We start from the raw sequence: 19,438 nt of genomic DNA on the forward strand, positions 1-19,438 counted from the left end.
GTGAATGCGAATCACCTCGGGCCGTTTCAAAAGCTGAAGTGGATTGGAGACCTTTGCTAGGTCTGTCTTGTACAACCAATGAGCACTTAGAGAATTCCCATTCTTCCCTATCAAGACAGATAAAGCTCAGAAAGAAAGTTTAAAAGCAATGTCACGTCTCAGTGGCACTGTCAAGAACTTAATTTGGAAGGATTATTATTTTGTTTTGTTTTATCTTATGTATGACCCCATTTTGAAAGCAAGCCCCCATAAAGCCTAAAGTCAAATAAAATAAGAAAACTTTCATGTAGCAATGGCTGTGTATTTTTTAAATAACATGACCCATTCAGAGGCAGGATGTGAAACCTGCTTTCCATTCACCAATATTAAGACAAGCTTTAATTTAGTGTCACTTGTTAAAATTGGTGCATTATAATTTACACACATTAGTTTTAAGTTGTTTTTGACTGCCTACATTTGGAGGTTTTTATCTTGGAGTTGGCTATTGGTAATATTAAAGTTCAAATTATCATATACATGTATTTAACACAAAATAGCTCATTTAGACAGATATCAAACTTTACTCCAGACCCTGAACTTCATTTATCTATTAGATAAACATCAATCTTCATAAGTCTACTTCTGCTGAACTCTATTTGGGTACAAATTCTTGTAGAAAAAATTTAAATTTTGTAAATATGCTATAAAAGATGGAACATGTGCAATAGCTTTTCAAGAGGTAACAATGATTCGTACAAAATTATGGGAAATTTGATGTTTAAAATAGTTTCTATAGGCCGGGCGCGGTGGCTCAAGCCTGTAATCCCAGCACTTTGGGAGGCCGAGACGGGTGGATCACGAAGTCAGGAGATCGAGACCATCCTGGCTAACATGGTGAAACCCCATCTCTACTAAAAAATACAAAAAAAAAACTAGCAGGGCGAGGTGGCGGGCGCCTGTAGTCCCAGCTACTCGGAGGCTGAGGCAGGAGAATGGCATAAACCCGGGAGGCGGAGCTTGCAGTGAGCTGAGAACCGGCCACTGCACTCCAGCCCGGGCAACAGAGCGAGACTCCGTCTCAAAAAAAAAAAAAAAAAAAAAAAAAAAAAAAAATAGTTTCTATAAATTGAATGAGAAAATCCAAATTTCAGTCTGAAATTTACTTTTAGGAACTTTAATTTCCTACACCGCATTTAACAGCTAGCATTCATAATTTTTTAAAAAAGTTTTCAGTTAACACTTCAACAACCATGCATACCCATACCCGTAAGCAATCTATTAATAAATATATTTGAACAAACTAATCCCTTCACAGAGCTGTATTCTCTTCATTTTATGTATGTTAATAGTCTCTATATATTTGTTAAAAACTGAATTTCTCTCTTTCATCTTCCTCTGATTTGGATGGAATTTGACAACAAATTCCTGGCTTTAAGAGGGGTTTGTTTTCCGCATGCTTATTGAGTCTAGTAAACCCTAACAAGCCATCGGAACCTCAAGAATGATAGCCAAGCAGATAAAAACCATGGAATCTACTGTTGTTTGATATTAAGATGGAAATATAAATGCTAAAAGGAAGTAAGTAAAAGTGCAGTCAGGATCGGCGTTCACATAATTCCTCAGTGCCTGGAGCTCAGGGCAGTGCAGTCAATAGTTATATTGGTAATAACACCTAGTGATACTATTGATATATTGCTAGTCCCTACCTCACAATAATTAATTTGATACAGATTGCCAGAGAAACTTGTTCCGCATTGATTTTTCTATATCACAGTTTCATTCTCACATTATTCCGGGAAGTATGTAGTAGGAGGTTATACAATCTTATTATCCTGTATTGAATGGGAGACAGGTGAAACATGGAAGGGATAAAAATATATTATCAAAATAAGCAAATTTCAGGTGAAGGCTATATTTTGTTAACTTTACCTTGAAATCTTGGGTCACAAGAACTTCATCCTTATGGGGTTTTTGGCTTAGTGTGTGGAAATGTTTTAAACACCAAGAAGTGTTTAAAGGGTTTGGATTGTTGTGGGACTTAACTTGGTGCACCTTCAGCTGCCATTGCTTTTAGAAAATATTAGCTTATGGTCTTCAGATTGAAATACACATTTGGGAAAATCCCAGACTGGGGGCCCAAGTGACCTATGTTTTGGTATTCATGTATTTACTTGTGGTCAGATTCCGAGAATCCATTTATCCATTTATTTGGCAAAGTGTCAGAAATTCAGATGAGCCAAAGAGATTATGAGCGCTTGTGATTAGCTGCTTTGGAGTGGTAGCAGCCAAATGTTTTATCCAGTATTCTTTACTCATTAATGAAGATATTTTCCCCCATGTAACAGCCGTTATCTACATGATAGCATTCATTTGTTTATTTACTTATTTACTCCACAAATATCTTTGAATGCCTACTGTGTGCTAAGTACTTTCCTAGACTCTGGGAATTCAGAAATAGAAATCAACACCAGTCCCTGCCCTCACATTGCTTCCAATCAAGAGGAGGAGACAGATTACCTAAGAAGGCAGTATGAGTACTATGATAGTAGTCTACACAAAAAAAAATTTGATAAGATTTATATAACCCTATGTCCCTTTAGCCAATGTTTAATTCAACCATTATTATTGGAAAATATCAATATTTTATTTCTATGCTTATATAGCTATAACAAAAAAAAGAATGAAATGTCTTTTCAAACTGCCTGATAAGTCAGTATGCAATTTTTGATTTTTATAGGAATTTTTCACTCCCGTGGCAACCATAAATATCGTTAATCAGAAAATCTCTATGACCTTTCTCTGAACAAAGATATAGACCTATATTTAATTGATCCCTTAAAAAAATTCAGTTTAGCAACAATACTTTGTTTTTAGTTTTTTTTTTGATCTTTTAGTTCATCATTTTAATTAAGTTTAGCCTTTCTTTAATCTTTCAGCCTTATCGATAACCATTACTTTTCAGCAATTTCAAAGAGATTACATTTTTAAACGATTTTTAAAAAATCTCCCTGTTAATGGTCATTAACCTTACATACAGCAGATATAATTCTGTATGCTTAGAGGGACCAAACATGAAGTTCTTAAGCAGCCAAAATTACCCAAAAGCCAGGAGAACTTTTATCTCTAGATTCTTTAAAATTAGACCCAAGTCAGATAGATAAGGGGAATGGTAGTTTGGTCAAAATATTACCTACTCAAAAATATAAATGACAGTATTTCCACTTGCAATCCCAGAGTAAGGTTTTGCATATCCGTTTTGAATAACTTTAGCGAAGTTAAGTGATTTGAAATTGAATGCAGTGAGGTAAGCTGGTAAGACAGCTCAAAGCTATTGCAGGTCAAGGAAATCAGGTAAAGTGGAGTCATCCCCACTTTTCAATCCCCTTCACTGGAGAAACTCCGGTGCCATTGCAGTGCGAGTGCGACTGAATCTTTTTATATGTATAGAAGTTTTAAAATCAATTTGATTTTCACTGGTATGATTCTCTAGTGTACTTAATATGCTATGGACAGATTTCTGAGAATAGTAAGAAGCAATTACATTTCTCATGAATATATAGCGGATGAAGCACTCTGATTCATTATTCCATTCTATTTTCAAACATGCTTATGTTTTTTTTTTAAAAAAAAAGGAAAAAAGAAAAATTCTTTAAAGTATGAACTAGTAGATCTAAGTTTTAATTATCTCACTAGGTGACATTAGGTAAACCCTTAAACTATTTTGTGCCTCAGTTAATTACCTATAAAATTTGATAAAACCTCCCACCTCTAGTTTTAACTAGCAACATTTAGTTATGTACAATGTATTGTGAAGTCTTTCAATACATGGATTCGAAATTAAATAATTTCCTTATTTCAGATATTTGTTTATTTTTATTTATGAAAGTTTCCTTCTTACTAATGATTGTTAAAAATGCAGAACTCAAGGAGATGGAGAAAGGCAATGAAAAAAAATGTCCACGAAAAAAATTAAACAGCATTAACTCACAACACCAGTTCTAAAACTCAAGACCTTTCTAAATGAACTGGAGATGCACTAATCAAAGATATTTAATTTACTGATTCCAGATGCAATGTGTATGCACCTTGCAATAAATTTTGATCATGAATTGTAAAGTTTGCCATAACTCTTAGTTTACTATAATCCCACCGGTATTAGTTAATCTTGCACTTGCTGCTTTTTATTTTTTCACTAATGGAGTTAATATTTAGTTAGTTCATTCTGTAGCATATGCTCTCCAGTGGTATTGATTTTTTTTTCTTTTCTGTTCTGTGACCTCACTGAAGTGCCAAACGTCACAGGGGAAGTCATTCAGTGTAGAATTTAACAGCAAGAAATTAGAAGTCTGTATCCCACTGATAGAGGAGAAAATTACTTAACCTTGCTTTTTATATAATTGATTCTTTAATGCCTTAATGCAAAGTGTTTTTAAAAACCTCTCTATGCCATATGTTGTGCTATATTTTGGTTATTCTTAAATATACTATTACACTAACTGTAGATTAATTTTGACCCTATCCAAATTATAGCTCTAAGATAGAGTGTCAGAGATAGAGAAAATAAAAAATCCAGAAAATCTCACTGAGAAGCAGATTATAAGACTAAGATCAATTTTAAAATTCAGAGTTTATTTGGGAGTTAAACATGCATACATGTAGCTTCTGTTCAACAGTGGCCAGGCCCTGTGCCTGCTGTTGAACAGCAGGAGGACAGAGCCTCAGCCCAGGCTGAAACGGCAAGAAGGTGCGTTGGGAGCAGCATGCGAAGATTGTTGGAGCTTTGCATGCAGGAGATGCCTTCTCTTCTAGGGTGTGCTCCCTTGCAGCAGAACACAGACACTGCTAGCACATGAGTCTGCACAAACTATGGAAACATCTGGACTCTTGACTGAAATTATACCTTTCTTCATCCAGATGTTAGAGTGCATGTGTATCTCATGTACAGACACAGCCTTAAACCAAAATAATTTTATTTACTAAATTGGCCGGGTGCAGTAGCTCATGCCTGTAATCCCTGCACTTTGGGAGGCCGAGGCAGGTGGATTGCCTGAAGTCAGGAGTTCAAGACAAGCCTGCCCAACATGGTAAAACCCTGTCTCTACTAAAAATACAAAAATTAGCCGGGTGTGGTGGTGGCCTCGTGTAATCCCAGCTACTCGGGAGGCTGAGGCAGGAGAATCACTTGAATCCGGGAGACAAAGGTTACAGTGAGCCAAGACTGCACCACTGCACTCCAGCCTGGGTGACAAAGTGAGACTCCCTCTCAAAAAAAAAAAAAAAAAAAAAAAAAAAAAGAAAAAGAAAAAAAATTATTTACTAAATTTACCTGTGAGTGTTCAATTAAATAACACACTTTCTTTCTTTCTTTCTGCAGACTTCCTCTGTGGACAGACATTTTCCTTCTATTTAAAAAAAAAAAAAAATTCTCCAAATATTTTTCATCAAGTGTCAATAATAGTTCTGGAAGGACATAGAGGCCATTTCAGTGATAAGCAACCGCTTAGTCCCTGGGGCTGCTGGCTGGGGCCATGCTTCTAAGCACTGGATACTGGCTCAAGGGAGAATTTAAAAGGGAGACAGCCAAGACAAGGAGTAGGAAACCAAGTAGGGATGAAAAGACTCGGGGCAGCCTGGTGCAGTGGCTCATGCTTATAATCCCAGCACTTTGGAAGAATGAGGCAGGAGGATTCCCTGAGCCCAGGAGTTCGAGACCAGACTGGGCAACATAGGGAGACCTACAAAAAATTTTTAAAAATTAACCTGGCATAGTGGCACAGCTACTCTGGAGGCTGAGGTGGGAGGATCACGTGACCCCAGAAGGACAGGCTGCAGTAAGCCATGTTCATACCACTGCGCTCCAGCCTGGGCAACAGAGCAAGACCCTGTCTCAAAAAAGAAAGAAAGAAAGAAAATAGTGGGGAGGTGAAAGAATGTATTTCCATAGAAGGGGTGGGTGAATGCCATGTTTTTTACTCTTTATTCAAATGGCAAAAGTTTCATATTGTACCCCATATACATGGTATACTCTATATGTGTGCAGGACGCAATATTTAAATGCTCTTACTTATTGAATTCAGAGTTCAGCTTGAGAAGAGTGATAACTGTTTAATCAGCTTCTCCTCTCTCATGTCCACCAACAGAACAGGTCACCTGACCATTCATTCGGCTCTTATAGTTAAATGAGCTCTAAAAATGTACAATATTTTTGCTGTTGGAGACCACAGCAGACATATATGTTTATTAATATTTTCAGGTCATAGTTAAAAGTTAGTGCTGTAGTTTTGTTTGTTCCTTAAAGAAATTTTCAAAATGTCAGATGAGAACAAAACTTATTTTCTATTGGAGCATCACGAATTTCCCCAGAAAACTGAATGTATAGTTAACCTAATTTAGTCAGAATATGCAAATGGATTAAATGTGCTTTTCACATGTAGGAAAAAGTTAGTGCTTTAAAACCCTTCATGACAACTAAGGATTTAGAATAGCGTTAGTTGGTATTTCTCTTACAAAGCAGAATGGATTAAAAAGTACAACAAGTATTCGTGGAATATATTTGTACCCCTTCCTAAGGTAGTAGTGATGGGGATTAGCTGTAGGGTAGGATCTCTCTGCCCTCAGAAAGTATATTTTCTAGCTGAGGAAGACCAGACTAGGAAGACTTCTAGGAAGACCTAGAACATCAGGTACAAAGGGGCAAAATAAAGGCAATAAGCACTTAGAAGTTCAGCCAAGGAAGGGATGAATCAGTAAGATTTGCAGAAGTTGAAAAAGCCTTATGGAAGAAAAACGTCTTAGGCTGGCCAGGTTGCTATTAAAAAAAAAAAAAAAAAAAAAAAGAAATACCATCAACTGGATGGCTTAAACAGCATCTGTTTTTCTCAGTTCTGGATGCTGGGAAGTCCAAGATCAAGGCACTGGCAGATTCAGTGATTGGTGAGGGAGCTCTCTTTCTGGTTCATAAATGGCTGTTTTCTTGCTGTGTCCTCACATGGTGGAAAAGTAGGAAGGGAGGTCTCTGGGGTTGCTTTTATAAGGGCATTAATCCCATTCATGAGTGTTCTGCCCTCATGACCTCCCAAAGTCCCCTCCCCCCCCAATACCATCACCTTGGGGGTTAGGATTTAAATGTGTGAATTTGGGGATAAGGGGGACACAGGCATTCAATCCTGAACAAGAGAAGACTTGGATGGCATTCTGATTTTGGTTGCACAAGGAAGAGAGGAGAGGGCACCTTAGGATGGAGAAATGACGTAAGGCAGATGTAAGCAGCAGATGTGAAAAATAAATGCCTGTTAGGCAATAAAGACAGGATGGGCCGGGTACAGTGGCTGAGGCCTGTAATCCCAGCATTTTGGGAGGGCGAGATGGATGGATCACATGAGCTCAGGGGTTCAAGACCAGCCTGGGCAACATGGCGAAACCCCGTCTCTACAAAAAAATACAGGAAAAAAGTAGCCAGACATGATGGTGTGCACCTGTAGTCCCAGATACCTGGGAGGCTGAGGTGAGAGGATCACCTGAGCCCAGGAGGTTGAGACTGCAGTGAGCCCGAGCCTGGATTGTGTGAGTGCACTCCAGCCTGGGTGGCAGAGCAACAAGACCTTGTCTCAAAAAAAAAAAAAAAAAAAAAAAGGAGACAGGATGGCTCAGAAGCTCAGCAGGTTGAACAAGATTATGGGAGAACCTAGAGACTTTGGGGGGAGAACTTTAGAGTGGAGTCTTTGATGGAGACCATAGGGAGCCATTGCAGGTTCTTGAGCAGAGGCCTGCCATGGTATTTAACAGAAAGTAATTATTCTAGTGCCTTGAAAGCTAGTGCTATTGAATCTGTTGGCTGTTTTTTGTTGTTGTTGCTGATTTTTTTTTTTTTTGCTTGTTTATATTGTTCATATACTCCATCTCCTCTTCATTTGCTATTTACTGCTCATATCTGGTTCAGCATTTTACTTCTCACACCCACCTTTCTCGTACTTCCAGTTTCTAATAACATGTGAGGGCAGAACCAAGAGTGGGTTGGAACATTCACCTGGAACATGGAACCACTGCTGTTGGAGGACCTTGGAGAGACCAGGAAAGCAGGCTCCTGACATTCCAGGCTCTCTGGTCTCCAGCTGCGCTCAGCAGTGATGTAGTTTCCCTGATACAGCATGATGCTGCAGGATTCTCAGAAACCATGCAGGTCACAATGAACTGGTCCTGCAAATGTGCACTTGGAAAGTCCTCGTGTAGACACCTTCCTAAGCAGCAGCTTTTTCTTTTCTTCTTTTTTATATTTAAGGCAGGGTCTCACTCTATCACCCAGGCTGGAATGCCGTGGCCAGTGGTGCAGTCATGACTCACTTCAGTCTTGACCTGCAGGGCTCAAGTGATCTTCCCACTCAGAGTAACCGGAATTATAGGAGTGTACCACTATGCCCAGCTAATTTTTGTCTTTTTTATAGAGACAGAGTTTCGCCATGTTGTGCAGGCTGGTCTCAAACACCTGGGTTCAAGCACTCTCCCTCGGCCTCCCAGAGTGCTGGGATTACAGGTGTGAGCCATGGCCCCGGGCCTTTAGCAGCAGCTTTTAGTCACTTCCATCCACAGGAGACATTTTATGCCCTAGTTACCCATTACTCTCCAACTTCAAACTAGTTTTTTTCTATAGTCTTAGACATGTTTGAGGCCAGGCTTCCAAGAAACATGCTTCTTCCATGTATAATTTTCTCTCCTACAACTCTACACTGTTAGAATCGCTATGCTTCCCCCGACCACCACCCCTCCCTCCCCCTTTTTTTTTCTGAGATGGAGTCTTGCTCTGTCACCCAAGCTAGAATACAGTGGCGTGATCTCGGTTCACTGCCATCTCTGCCTCCTGGGTTCAACAGATTCTCCTGTCTCAGCCTCCCAAGTAGCTGAGAATACGGGCGTCTACCACCATGCCCGGCTAGTGTTTGTATTTTTAGTAGAGAAGGGGTTTCACCATGTTGGCCAGGCTGGTCTTGACTCCTGACATTAGGTGATCCACCCGCCTCAGCCTCCCAAAGTGCTGGGATTATAGACATGAGCCACCACACCCAGCTCACCAACCCCATTTTTAAAAGAGGAATCCAGTGGCAGCACATATACTAAAATTGGAACAATACAGAGAAGATTAGTATGGCCCCTCTGCAAGGATGACAACAAATTTCTGAAGCAGTCCATATTTAAAAACAAAAGGGGTGAGGGGAATATAGGAGACAAAAAAGTAAGCACTTTAATTTAGGGATGTTTCCAAACCCATTCATTAATTCTGAGAAAGTAAAATGTAGCCAACCTGATGGAATTTTTATAAAAATTGGGAGCTCACTGTCAACTAAATCACATTTATTTAATCTAGTATTAGACTGCCTTTTTTTTTTTAACCAGATGGAAACCATTAGCAGCAATAGTGAACAAATCTATCCAGGCTCCCAGAGGTCATTTTTAACCACCATTAACAATCTGGTTTTCACAGATTAGTAATATGCGAAAGGCAACAGTCCAGTAAAAGATATACAAAAGGCAGCAGAGGCTTCTGTGCTTCTTATTTACCTCACATTTAGCCATTTTAAAAACCCTTTGTAAGTGAGGCATTCGAATCCTCTAAGCTCAAAATTGGCAGATTTTACCCGGAAGATGCAGCAAAATATCTGTTTGAAATAGATGCCGATGCAAAGTGTTAATAAAACCTCTACAAAGCTGATGAAAAGACAAGCTTTTTATTAACATCATCAGTAGATTTGCCTGTGGTTAATGTAGTCTCCATTTACTAGCTGCTTGTTTAGTGGTTTCATACCAATGTAAAGCTACTAATTATGAAATAGGAAAGAAATGCATTTTACATATCACATTTTAATTTTTAAATTCAACTATCTAACTGAAACATAATATAAGATAAACAGTCCACAAAATATACTAAAGAGTCAAAAGGAATCTGGTCTATAATTTGATAAGACTATGGTTTCTAGAATTGCCTATTCAGGAATAAAGATCTCATTTAAATCATGCTTTGAGTGGTTGAGAAAGTTGTAGAACAGTAGTGTCATTATGCCCTGCAGATAAACACAGAGATACATGCATGCCTCTTTCTTCTCTTGTTCAGATTCAATATTGTATGCCAGTATTTTTGAAATACACCTTTAAGTGGTTAACTGAGACTGCACATAATATGCATGTATCTTCATTTCAAAATACTGTTTTTCTTGGTTTACACATTAATGATTTGTTATCAACCTTCATGTTACTCTTGTTTTAGATAATAGTGTTTTTCTAGGAATTGCATTGAGGTCTATATTTAAAATGCTTCACAGATATTTCCTCTCTATTTTCTTTTTATATGGAGAAGAAAGCCAAGGTTTCAAGGTTCAAGAGTACATCTGAACCTATAGAGAGGTCATGTCCAAGATGAGAATGAGGATGTAGGAATCTAATCTGGATATTAGAGAAGATGCTTACTACTCAGGAACTTAGGGATGCCAAGGATATTATTAGGCTCCTTCCCCTAATGATGCATATGTTCTGGAATATTTGCATATATTTTCACAGATGTATTTACCTACACACACACGCACATGCACAAACACACACAAACATACTCCCCACAGTCATCAAGTAAAATGCACTTGAATTGCCGCTGATAATATCATGTTGAAAATTTTCCTGTCTGTCCATGATACTGTTACAGTTCACCACTTCAGGGAGAAATTCTGTTTCCCTCTTTGCAGAAATTTTTACCTCGGCAAAGAAATCTCCCTGTACTTCTACAAGTGCCCAGGGCCATTACATTCTGTTTTTTGCTGAGGGAACTAAATAGTAAGGAGATCTTTGATGAATTCTGGCCCACGCTGTAATTTAGAATTTACAACCTCCTGGGGTCCTTTTCAGAAACAACTACAAACCCTTTATTGAGTGCTTATTGTATGTTCAGCACTGTGCTAAGCAATGGCCATACCTAGCCCCTGCCCCCAAGTAACACATGGCCCACTGAGTGAGGAAGGGGAGTAAGGAGACAGCACCGTGCTTGAGGCCTGTGCAAGGAACTTTGGGGACAGAGAGGAGGGATGGGGGGAAAGGGAGGGGGATCCATGAAGCCTCAGAGCCCCTTTGTTTGTTCTACCAAACCTCTTCAGACAGAAATGAAAAGCTTGATTAAATTATGTGAGTATTGAGGATAGCAGGTTGAAGTTTTTAAAAATTCTGATTGCCTGAATGATTGGAGTCTGGTTTATTTAGACTGGATGTGTAGACTCAATTCATCACTGTGGATACAGACATTTTCTTTTCTTTTTTTTTTTTTTTTTTGAGACGGAGTCTCGCTCTGCCGCCCAGGCTGGAGTGCAGTGGCCGGATCTCAGCTCACTGCAAGCTCCGCCTCCCGGGTTTATGCCATTCTCCTGCCTCAGCCTCCCGAGTAGCTGGGACTACAGGCGCCCGCCACCTCGCCCGGCTAGATTTTTGTATTTTTTTAGTAGAGACGGGGTTTCACCGTGTTCGCCAGGATGGTCTTGATCTCCTGACCTCGTGATCCGCCCGTCTCGGCCTCCCAAAGTGCTGGGATTACAGGCTTGAGCCACCGCGCCCGGCCGGATACAGACATTTTCTTAACTTGCCATCCTAGTTAGCACGTAAGCTAAATAGGAATAATGATCTAACCTTTATTCACAGTATAGTTTTCTTTGGTCAAGGAAGAGCAGTGAAGAGATACCAGGAAGCAAGTAACTGTTCACAAACTAATATAAGTTAACTTATTTTGTCTAAGTTGATTTTTAATTTTTTTTACTTTTTATTTTATTTATTTATTTTTTAATTTTGAGACAGGGTTACCCAGGCTGGAGTGCAGTAGTGCAATCACAGCTCACTACAGCCTCAGTCTCCTGAGCTCAAGTGATCCTCCCACCTCAGCCTCCCAAGTTGCTGGAACTACAGGCACACACTACCACATTCAGCTAATTTTTCTATTTTGTAGGGACAAGGTTTTGCCGTGTTACCCAGGTTGGTCTTGAACTCCTGGCCTCAAGCAATCCTCCCGCCTCCGCCTCCCAATTATAGACATGAGCCACTGCACCTAGCCTTAAGTTGATTTTTTTTTTTTTTTTTTTTTTTGAGACAGAGTTTCACTCTTGTTGCCCAGGCTGAAGTGCAATGGCACAATCTCAACTCACCGCAACCTCCACCTCCCAGGTTCAAGCGATTCTTCTGCCTCAGCCTCTTGAGTAGCTGGGATTACAGGCATGCACCACCACGCCCGGCTAATTTTGTATGTTAGTAGAGATGGGGTTTCTCCATGTTGGTCAGGCTGGTCTTGAACTCCTGACCTCAGGTAATCTGCCCACCTCGGCCTCCCAAAGTGCTGGGATTACAGGTATGAGGCATTGCGCCCCGCCCAAGTTGTTTTTTTTTTTTTTAAAAAAAAAAAAAAAAAAAAACTATCAGTTATTAGGAAACCCCTCCAGGTTTATCAATCACAGCTCAAAGCCTCCTCCCACTTCTTTTTCAGTGTCCCAAATTTTGATGGCCCAAGAAGGCTGGGCCCCTGCCTCTAGTCTTGAGAACCTTTCTATTCAAATCAAGCTTCCTCCCTTCAAGGACAAGTGGGACTCCAATCAGATTTCTACCAGAAATCTTGACTATCCAGACTCCCCTTTTGCCCATTCTAGAAATTTCCTTCCTTGTAAAGGATAGATAGCAGTAGGGGGCTGGAGAGGGAATAACTTCAAGAATCTGCTTTTCTGGAGCTGCCATCACAGGCCGGGCAGGCTCTGCTCTCCTTTTCTGCACCTCCCCTCCATGTTTCAGAAGGATTGTATGTGAGTAAATGAGGACAACATTTGGTTATGAGGACTTCCAATTTCAGGTTATATTAAATAAACTGTTTTGCAGATACTAAAAGAAAATGTAAAGGAAAACTTGCAGAACTAGCCTACACAAAACTAATAATATTTTTTCTCCTTTTTTAAAAGGTGAACACACACAAGAAACTAATTCACCTCATTCACTCAAAAAGGATGTAGAAAATATGGGGAAAGGTAAATGGAAGTTTCAATTCTGTAGAACTTCTCTTAGCTTTAAACGACTGTGGAGATAATAGGAGGATATTTTTGTCCTACGCCATATTTTTAGCTTGACAAGCAACATATGAATAATATATGGACCATTGGATGGATATAATTGAGATTAATGCATACGTATCAATCAATACATGACACTGTAATATAATACTTTAAAATAATATATTACATTGATTTATATTCATGGATTTCTGCACAAAATCTATCCTATGTCTATGCAACACTTTTTAAACTGGTAAATATTTTGTCTTATAATAATAAATTGCCATATGTAACAGTTCTCTGGAGAGTTATTTGTAAAGATTAGTAAAATGACTCTTCTTTTTTTTATTAGAAGAACTTCAGAAGGTTTTATTTGAACAAATAGATTTACGGAGACGACTGGAACAAGAATTCCAGGTGTTAAAAGGAAACACGTCTTTCCCAGTATTCAGTAAGAAATCACTTTTATTTCATTGTATCTATGATAATTGATTACGTTTCTATTATTAGGCTTAAGAATGTAATTCTAAGTGTTAAGTGATTGTGCAAAACACACACAGTCTTCCCATGGTCTGCCTAAATATTCATAAATTTTAGTTTTATTTAGGCTTTGAATTGACTCACAGATAGAATTTCTTACAAGAACCTTTTGGTATTTATGTATGGATATACATGTATCTGTATGTGTATGTTGTGCATATTTTAAAATGTGTGTAAATATATAATTAAATATGTAAATATATTTAAATATTTAGATAGATTTAGATTATAGATTTTAAAACAAAAGAACTACTCAGGTATTTACATCCTCTAAAGTAGGGGAAACAAGAAAAAGTTAACTTTCATTCTCAGATTGTTCTGGATAGATAGCTTCCTGATGCTTGAGATATGTATAAATATGAAAATCTAAACTTTAACAGTTCAGTGTACACAAATCTATTTTATTAAATGAAATTGTATAATTGTAGTACTTTTAGATTCCCCATCCATATTTAATGTTAAAATTCCATTCTGAATTTAGAGGCAGGAGATATTGTAGCCTAAAAACTGTTGGTTCTATTCCTAGAGTCTTGGAATTTTCTAAAACTTTATGGTAGGTGTCCAGAGTTTTAAAATTCACCTGACCTGGTCTGGGTCACATCTGGACAAATACATCACAGTAGTGTTTTTCAAGCTTTCTGGAGTTTGATTTAGTCATCTTCCCCTCTCCAGAGAAAGGACAGTGGGAAAATAGTATACAAACTTTTTTTTTTCTTTTTGAGATGGAGTCTCACTCTGTCACCCAGGCTGGAGTGCAGTGGCACAATCTTGGCTCACTGCAATCTCTGCCGCCTGGGTTCAAGCAATTCTCCTGTCTCAGCCTCCCGAGTAGCTGGGACTACAGGCACACACCACCACACCTGGCTAATTTTTGTATTTTCAGTAGAGGTAGGGTTTCACCATATTGGTCAGGCTAGTGTCGAACTACTGACCTCAGGTGATCCGCCTGCCTTAGCCTCCCAAAGTGCTGGAATTACAGGCATAAGCCACTGTGCCTGGCCTGCAAACTTATTTTTCTAATTATATATATTTAAAATTAATTTTTTCCAGGGCACTGTTTTAGAATGTCAGCATGCTTCTTATTAACCCAGAAATCACAAAACTCAAGTTGGCAATTCCTGTGCCAGATGATTCCTGTATCAGCACCTGGAAGATTTTTAAATAATTGTGATAATTCCAATAATGCCAGCCTGAAGGTTTTCATTCATTAGGGCTTCCTAAATGTAATCATTGGCACAACTGAATGACATGCTTAGGTAGCATTTTTGAATAGCACCAAGTTCCTGCTAACATGTCAAACTGAATTTGACCAGAACATTTAAAAGTGAGGATTCAAAATGTAGAGGTAACTGCATGATGGAAGAGAACTCTGACCACAAGGAATGGGAGGGTCTGCAAAGTGTGTCCTCTCTGCATACTCCAAAGGAGGTTGGAGCTCATGGTACTTCAGTTATTTTGAATTCAGAGAATGCCTGCAGGGCTTTAGAATGCGATTGAAAGGAGGAGAATGGGCAATAGCTTTTGATAGCATAATTAGGAATATTGTGATACTTACAGCTTTGAGAAAAGGAGAAACGTTTAAAGTATCTTTGAAACCATAAGAAACAGGTGCTTTGAAAGGATCTAGGATTCTCTAACTTTTGAAACTGTATCTTAAGAAATACTGCACAGTTCCTTGCCCCAATGAGAGGCATTGAATAATATGTTTTTCCAATAGCTGATGTTTATCTAACTGTTGAGTTTGCAGGTCCCTGCTTTTAGATCTAGCAGAGTGGGTCCAAGTCCCGTTGAATCCCTAACATGCCCTTCTAACTCCCTATGAAACCTCTGTAGTCATAATTCATCCCATTAATAAAAGCTAATTCATATTCATTCTAAGGAATTAAGTAATCCATAATAATTTATATTTTTCTTAGTAACTGCTCTGTAATACAACATGTTTCCGTTAAACAAAATGTTAGAATGTGAGGTACTGGCCAGTGTCAATTCAGACCTCTCATTCATCATTTTGATGTGCATTAATATGCATGTTCTGTGATTGCCACATATATGAAACACTTCAATTAAACAGTAACAAAAAAATTTCCTCTTTCTTATCTGTAACATACTCCACTGACCAAGGAAGTGGCATGTGTGTGCCCAAGTTTAAATAATGCGTGGTTTAGATACACCACAAAGAGGCAGTCAATTTCACACGGATGAAAATAGCAAATGCACATTATGTGCTTGTTAACTAAATGTGAGGGGCCGTGAGGCTAGGAGACAGATTTAGATTCACTCAGATGAAAAGGGGAAAACCGAGCTTTGCGAAGCCTCTCGGAAAGAAGCATAGGGAAATTCTTGCGAGAGTTGTGCAAAGCTTTTTACTAGGAGGTGAACAGATGCTCACAGTCACCACACTTAAACTCCAGTTCACATAGAGCACTGTGGACCTAGGCTAGGAGCTGTAGCATGTGAGAATTAAGAATCTAGGCTCAAAACTTGGCCAGACCTGAGTTCATTTTCAGGCTCTGCTACTTGCTGGTTGTATGACCTTGGAAACTGTAAAATGGGGCAGATAATTCCTGTTGCATAGAAGAATGAGAGGACTAAATGAGAGATCTATGCGAAGTGCTGTGCACATGCTGGGCACAGGATAAGTGCAATTATGATGGTGATTATGAAACAGAAAGATGAAAAGGAGAGGAACAGCACTGAGCTCTAGAAAAGCATTTCTAAACTTGGGTCCAAATATTTGGCTTCTGGCTAGGCACAGTGGCTCACACCTGTAATCCTAGCAGTTTGGGAGGCTGAGGCAGGCAGATCACTTGAGGTCGGGAGTTCGAGACCAGCCTGGCCAACATGGTGAAACCCCATCTGTACCAGAAATATAAAAAATTAACCAGGTGTGGTGGTATGCTCCTGTAATCCCAGCTAGCCAGGAGGCTGAGCAGGAAAATCACTTGAACCCGGGAGGCAGAGGTTGCAGGGAGCCGAGATCATGCCACTGCACTCCAGCCCGGACAGCGAGACTCAGTCTCCAAAAAAAAAAAAAAAAAAAAAAAAAATTGGCTTATTGCCATGGTTCTGAGGTTTAATGAGGACCACAGGAATGATCCTAAGCATGGAGAGGGTACAAATACAGATAACAGAAAGGAGGGGCAGGTAGAGGAGGAGGAGGAGGAGGAGGAAAAGGAGGAAGAAGGGATAGAGGGAAAAAGAGAAGGAAGAGGAAGAGGCAGAAAAGGAGGAAGAGGGAAGAAGACGGAGGTGGAGGAAGAAACAAGTCTCCACACTTGGGGAGCAGCAGTTGGGAGGAGGAAGAGAAACAAGCAAGTCTCTGCACTTGCTGGAATGGAGGCTTCCAGAGCTGCTTTCCACTAATACTTATGTGTAGCCCTGATGGGGAAATCTGGGGAGGAGAAAGCAGATTTCTCCTATAATGGCAGCCATTTGCCATTACAGCAGAGGCAGAGAAGCATGGCAGGTCATAGAGATGGTTCCAGGTGTGGATACTGACTGCTCTACTCACTAGCTGAGTAACCTTGGGCAAGTTCCCTGATCTCTTTTCAACAGTATAGCAATACTGCTACCTACCTCCTGGGGTTGTGGAGAGGATTAAATGAGTGAAAGGCATGAAGTGCTTAGCACAGTGACAAATGCATAGTAATTACTATGAAATGTGAGTTGTTGCTAGTATATACAGTTTTAAAGTTTGATGCTGACATTCTTGTAGTGACTGTATAGTAAACTAGCTAATGTAAGAAACCAGAACTTGTAAAGGTTTATTGAGCTGTCATTATAGAGGGTGGAACAGGCAGTGAAACTTGTTTTGATACCAAACAATAAGGTTAATCAACAAACCGGGTAGGACACAACAGAGAGGTAGGAAGGGTATACTAAGGAAAGAGGAGAAGCTGGAATTGAGTGGGAGTAGGTGTTTGGGGAAATGGATTAGGAGGGGCTCCACTGTTATCAAGGTTACTTTGAGATGAAAATAGGATGGCTGGTCAAACATGTTTTGTAATGAATATCATGTTCAGTTGTACAGGAGTAACTTATTAAAGGTGACCCCCAATGCCACCATTCCAAACTCCCCCCTCACAACTGGTCTATCATTTTTGCAGCTGTAAATCCAGAAGTTATTTTTGCCACTGCATCGTTATGTACACCTTGCCCAGCAATTGTATCTCTTCTTCCTCTCTTTTCCTCCAACACCCTATGCCTTCCTTTATTACAGCATTCATCCTTTTACTGTAGTTTTTATTCATTTTGATTTATTCCCACTAGCCATCTTAAAACCTCAGGGCCTAGCCCCGAGCCTGGGACTTGCTAAAGGTGGCAATGAATGGAGAAGGCCCTCACCAGCAGGGTGCCCTGCATTCTCACCTCCCTTCTCCACTCCAGCCCTTTCTGCCTGCTGCTCTTAGCCCTGTCTTCCTAAAACTCTAGATTTGGCACCAAGTCTTCACCTCAAGAAGCTAGAATGATTTGCCCTGTTTATCATGGTATATCTAAGTTAACTCTTCTCTGACTCTCAAAACCTGCCATAATTGTATGCCCCCCACTCCACCGCCGCAACCTCTCCACCCTTATTTCTGCTTCTCCCCAGGCTCAGCCCCAGTTACCTGGCAGACCACTCTCACCCCTCTCCCTCCACCTCTGCACACCTGTCTCCCTCTAGTCCAGAGTGCCTCCCCTCATTCAAGTCCTCCTCCTTATCTGGGACACAGCTAAAGTTTTGCCACATCCAAGAAGCCTTTCCACTCTTGCAGCAGGCAGCATTTTCTGAAGTCCTGTTGTGTTCATTTCTAGTACCATGAGTTTTCTGTGTTGACTCCTCTGTTTCATTCTCCTCTCCCCACACCTGCATTGTAAATAGATTCAGGGAAGGGCTACTCAGAATGTTCTTCCGTTGCCACCTGCAGCACCTGGCATATTGTGGGTACGTAACACACTCTCAATAAATGATTGATAGGAACGTTGGGGTCATACCCGAAGAGATTAAAACTGACAATGGAGGATGAAATTGGATCACTGAAGTCTGTTGTATAAAGGAGAGTATCCAGGGCTCATGAGTAGAATCCTTAGATTTGCAGATCTAGTGACAAATTCATGGCACTTAGAAGAACTGAGTGGAAAGGCCAGTTGGTTATTACAGGAAAGCACAAATGAATGGGGCTTTATGAAAAATGTTAGATTTTATCTAAAATGTCATCATTTTAGATTCTTATAAAAAAAATTGCTCTTCCAAATTACTGTTAAGAGTCCTTGTTATTAAAAACAAACTACGTCTCATCTCTCTGAATATGGTTGTCTACGTTTTTCACCTGTGGCCATTATTGAATTTATTTTATGTTCAGTGGTTCCCTTCTTTCCTTCCTTTTTCTTTCTTTTTGTAGCATACTCTGGAAGATGAAGTGTGGGGTGGGGGCAGCGGGGCAGATTCCAAAATACTGTACAGATTAAAAGCTTTGGTCCTTTCAGTAGGAGATGGCTATGAAAAAAAAATTTAAGTTTTGGCTGGGCACAGTGGCTCAGGTCTGTAATCTCAGCACTTTGGGAAGTCGAGGCAAGAGGACTGCTTGAGCCCAGGAGTTCAAAGTCAGCCTGGGCAACATGCTGGGACCCTGGCTCTACATAAACACACACACACAGATTAGCCAAGCGTGGTGGCATGCACATGTAGTCCCAGCTACTAAGGAGGCAGAGGTGAGAGGATCACTTGAACCCAAGTTCAAGGCTGCAGTGAGCTGTGGTCACACCATTGCACTTAAGCCTGGGTGATACAGCAACACCATCTCTCAAAAAAAAAAAAAAAAGGTTCAGTGGTTCTTTAAAAATAGAGATAACAAAATGAAGACGTTGTAAACAAATTGAACCCCAAAGCC

At 39.8% G+C, this 19,438-nt stretch overlaps 1 protein-coding gene and 1 pseudogene across 1 annotated transcript in view; both read left to right on the top strand.

The window, feature by feature from the left end:
* Nucleotides 1–19,438, top strand: part of SKOR2 (SKI family transcriptional corepressor 2) — a 46,756-nt gene that overhangs the window by 8,424 nt on the left and 18,894 nt on the right. The window contains exons 5-6 of the mRNA XM_030926151.1: nucleotides 12,939–13,004; nucleotides 13,381–13,479. Coding sequence (XP_030782011.1) covers nucleotides 12,939–13,004; nucleotides 13,381–13,479 — 165 coding nt within the window. The remainder of the gene's footprint in view (nucleotides 1–12,938; nucleotides 13,005–13,380; nucleotides 13,480–19,438) is intronic.
* On the top strand, nucleotides 9,072–9,168 carry LOC115895620 (annotated as a pseudogene).

The sequence above is a fragment of the Rhinopithecus roxellana genome, chromosome 21 (genome assembly GCF_007565055.1).
Source record: "Rhinopithecus roxellana isolate Shanxi Qingling chromosome 21, ASM756505v1, whole genome shotgun sequence".
Taxonomy (NCBI): domain Eukaryota; kingdom Metazoa; phylum Chordata; class Mammalia; order Primates; family Cercopithecidae; genus Rhinopithecus; species Rhinopithecus roxellana.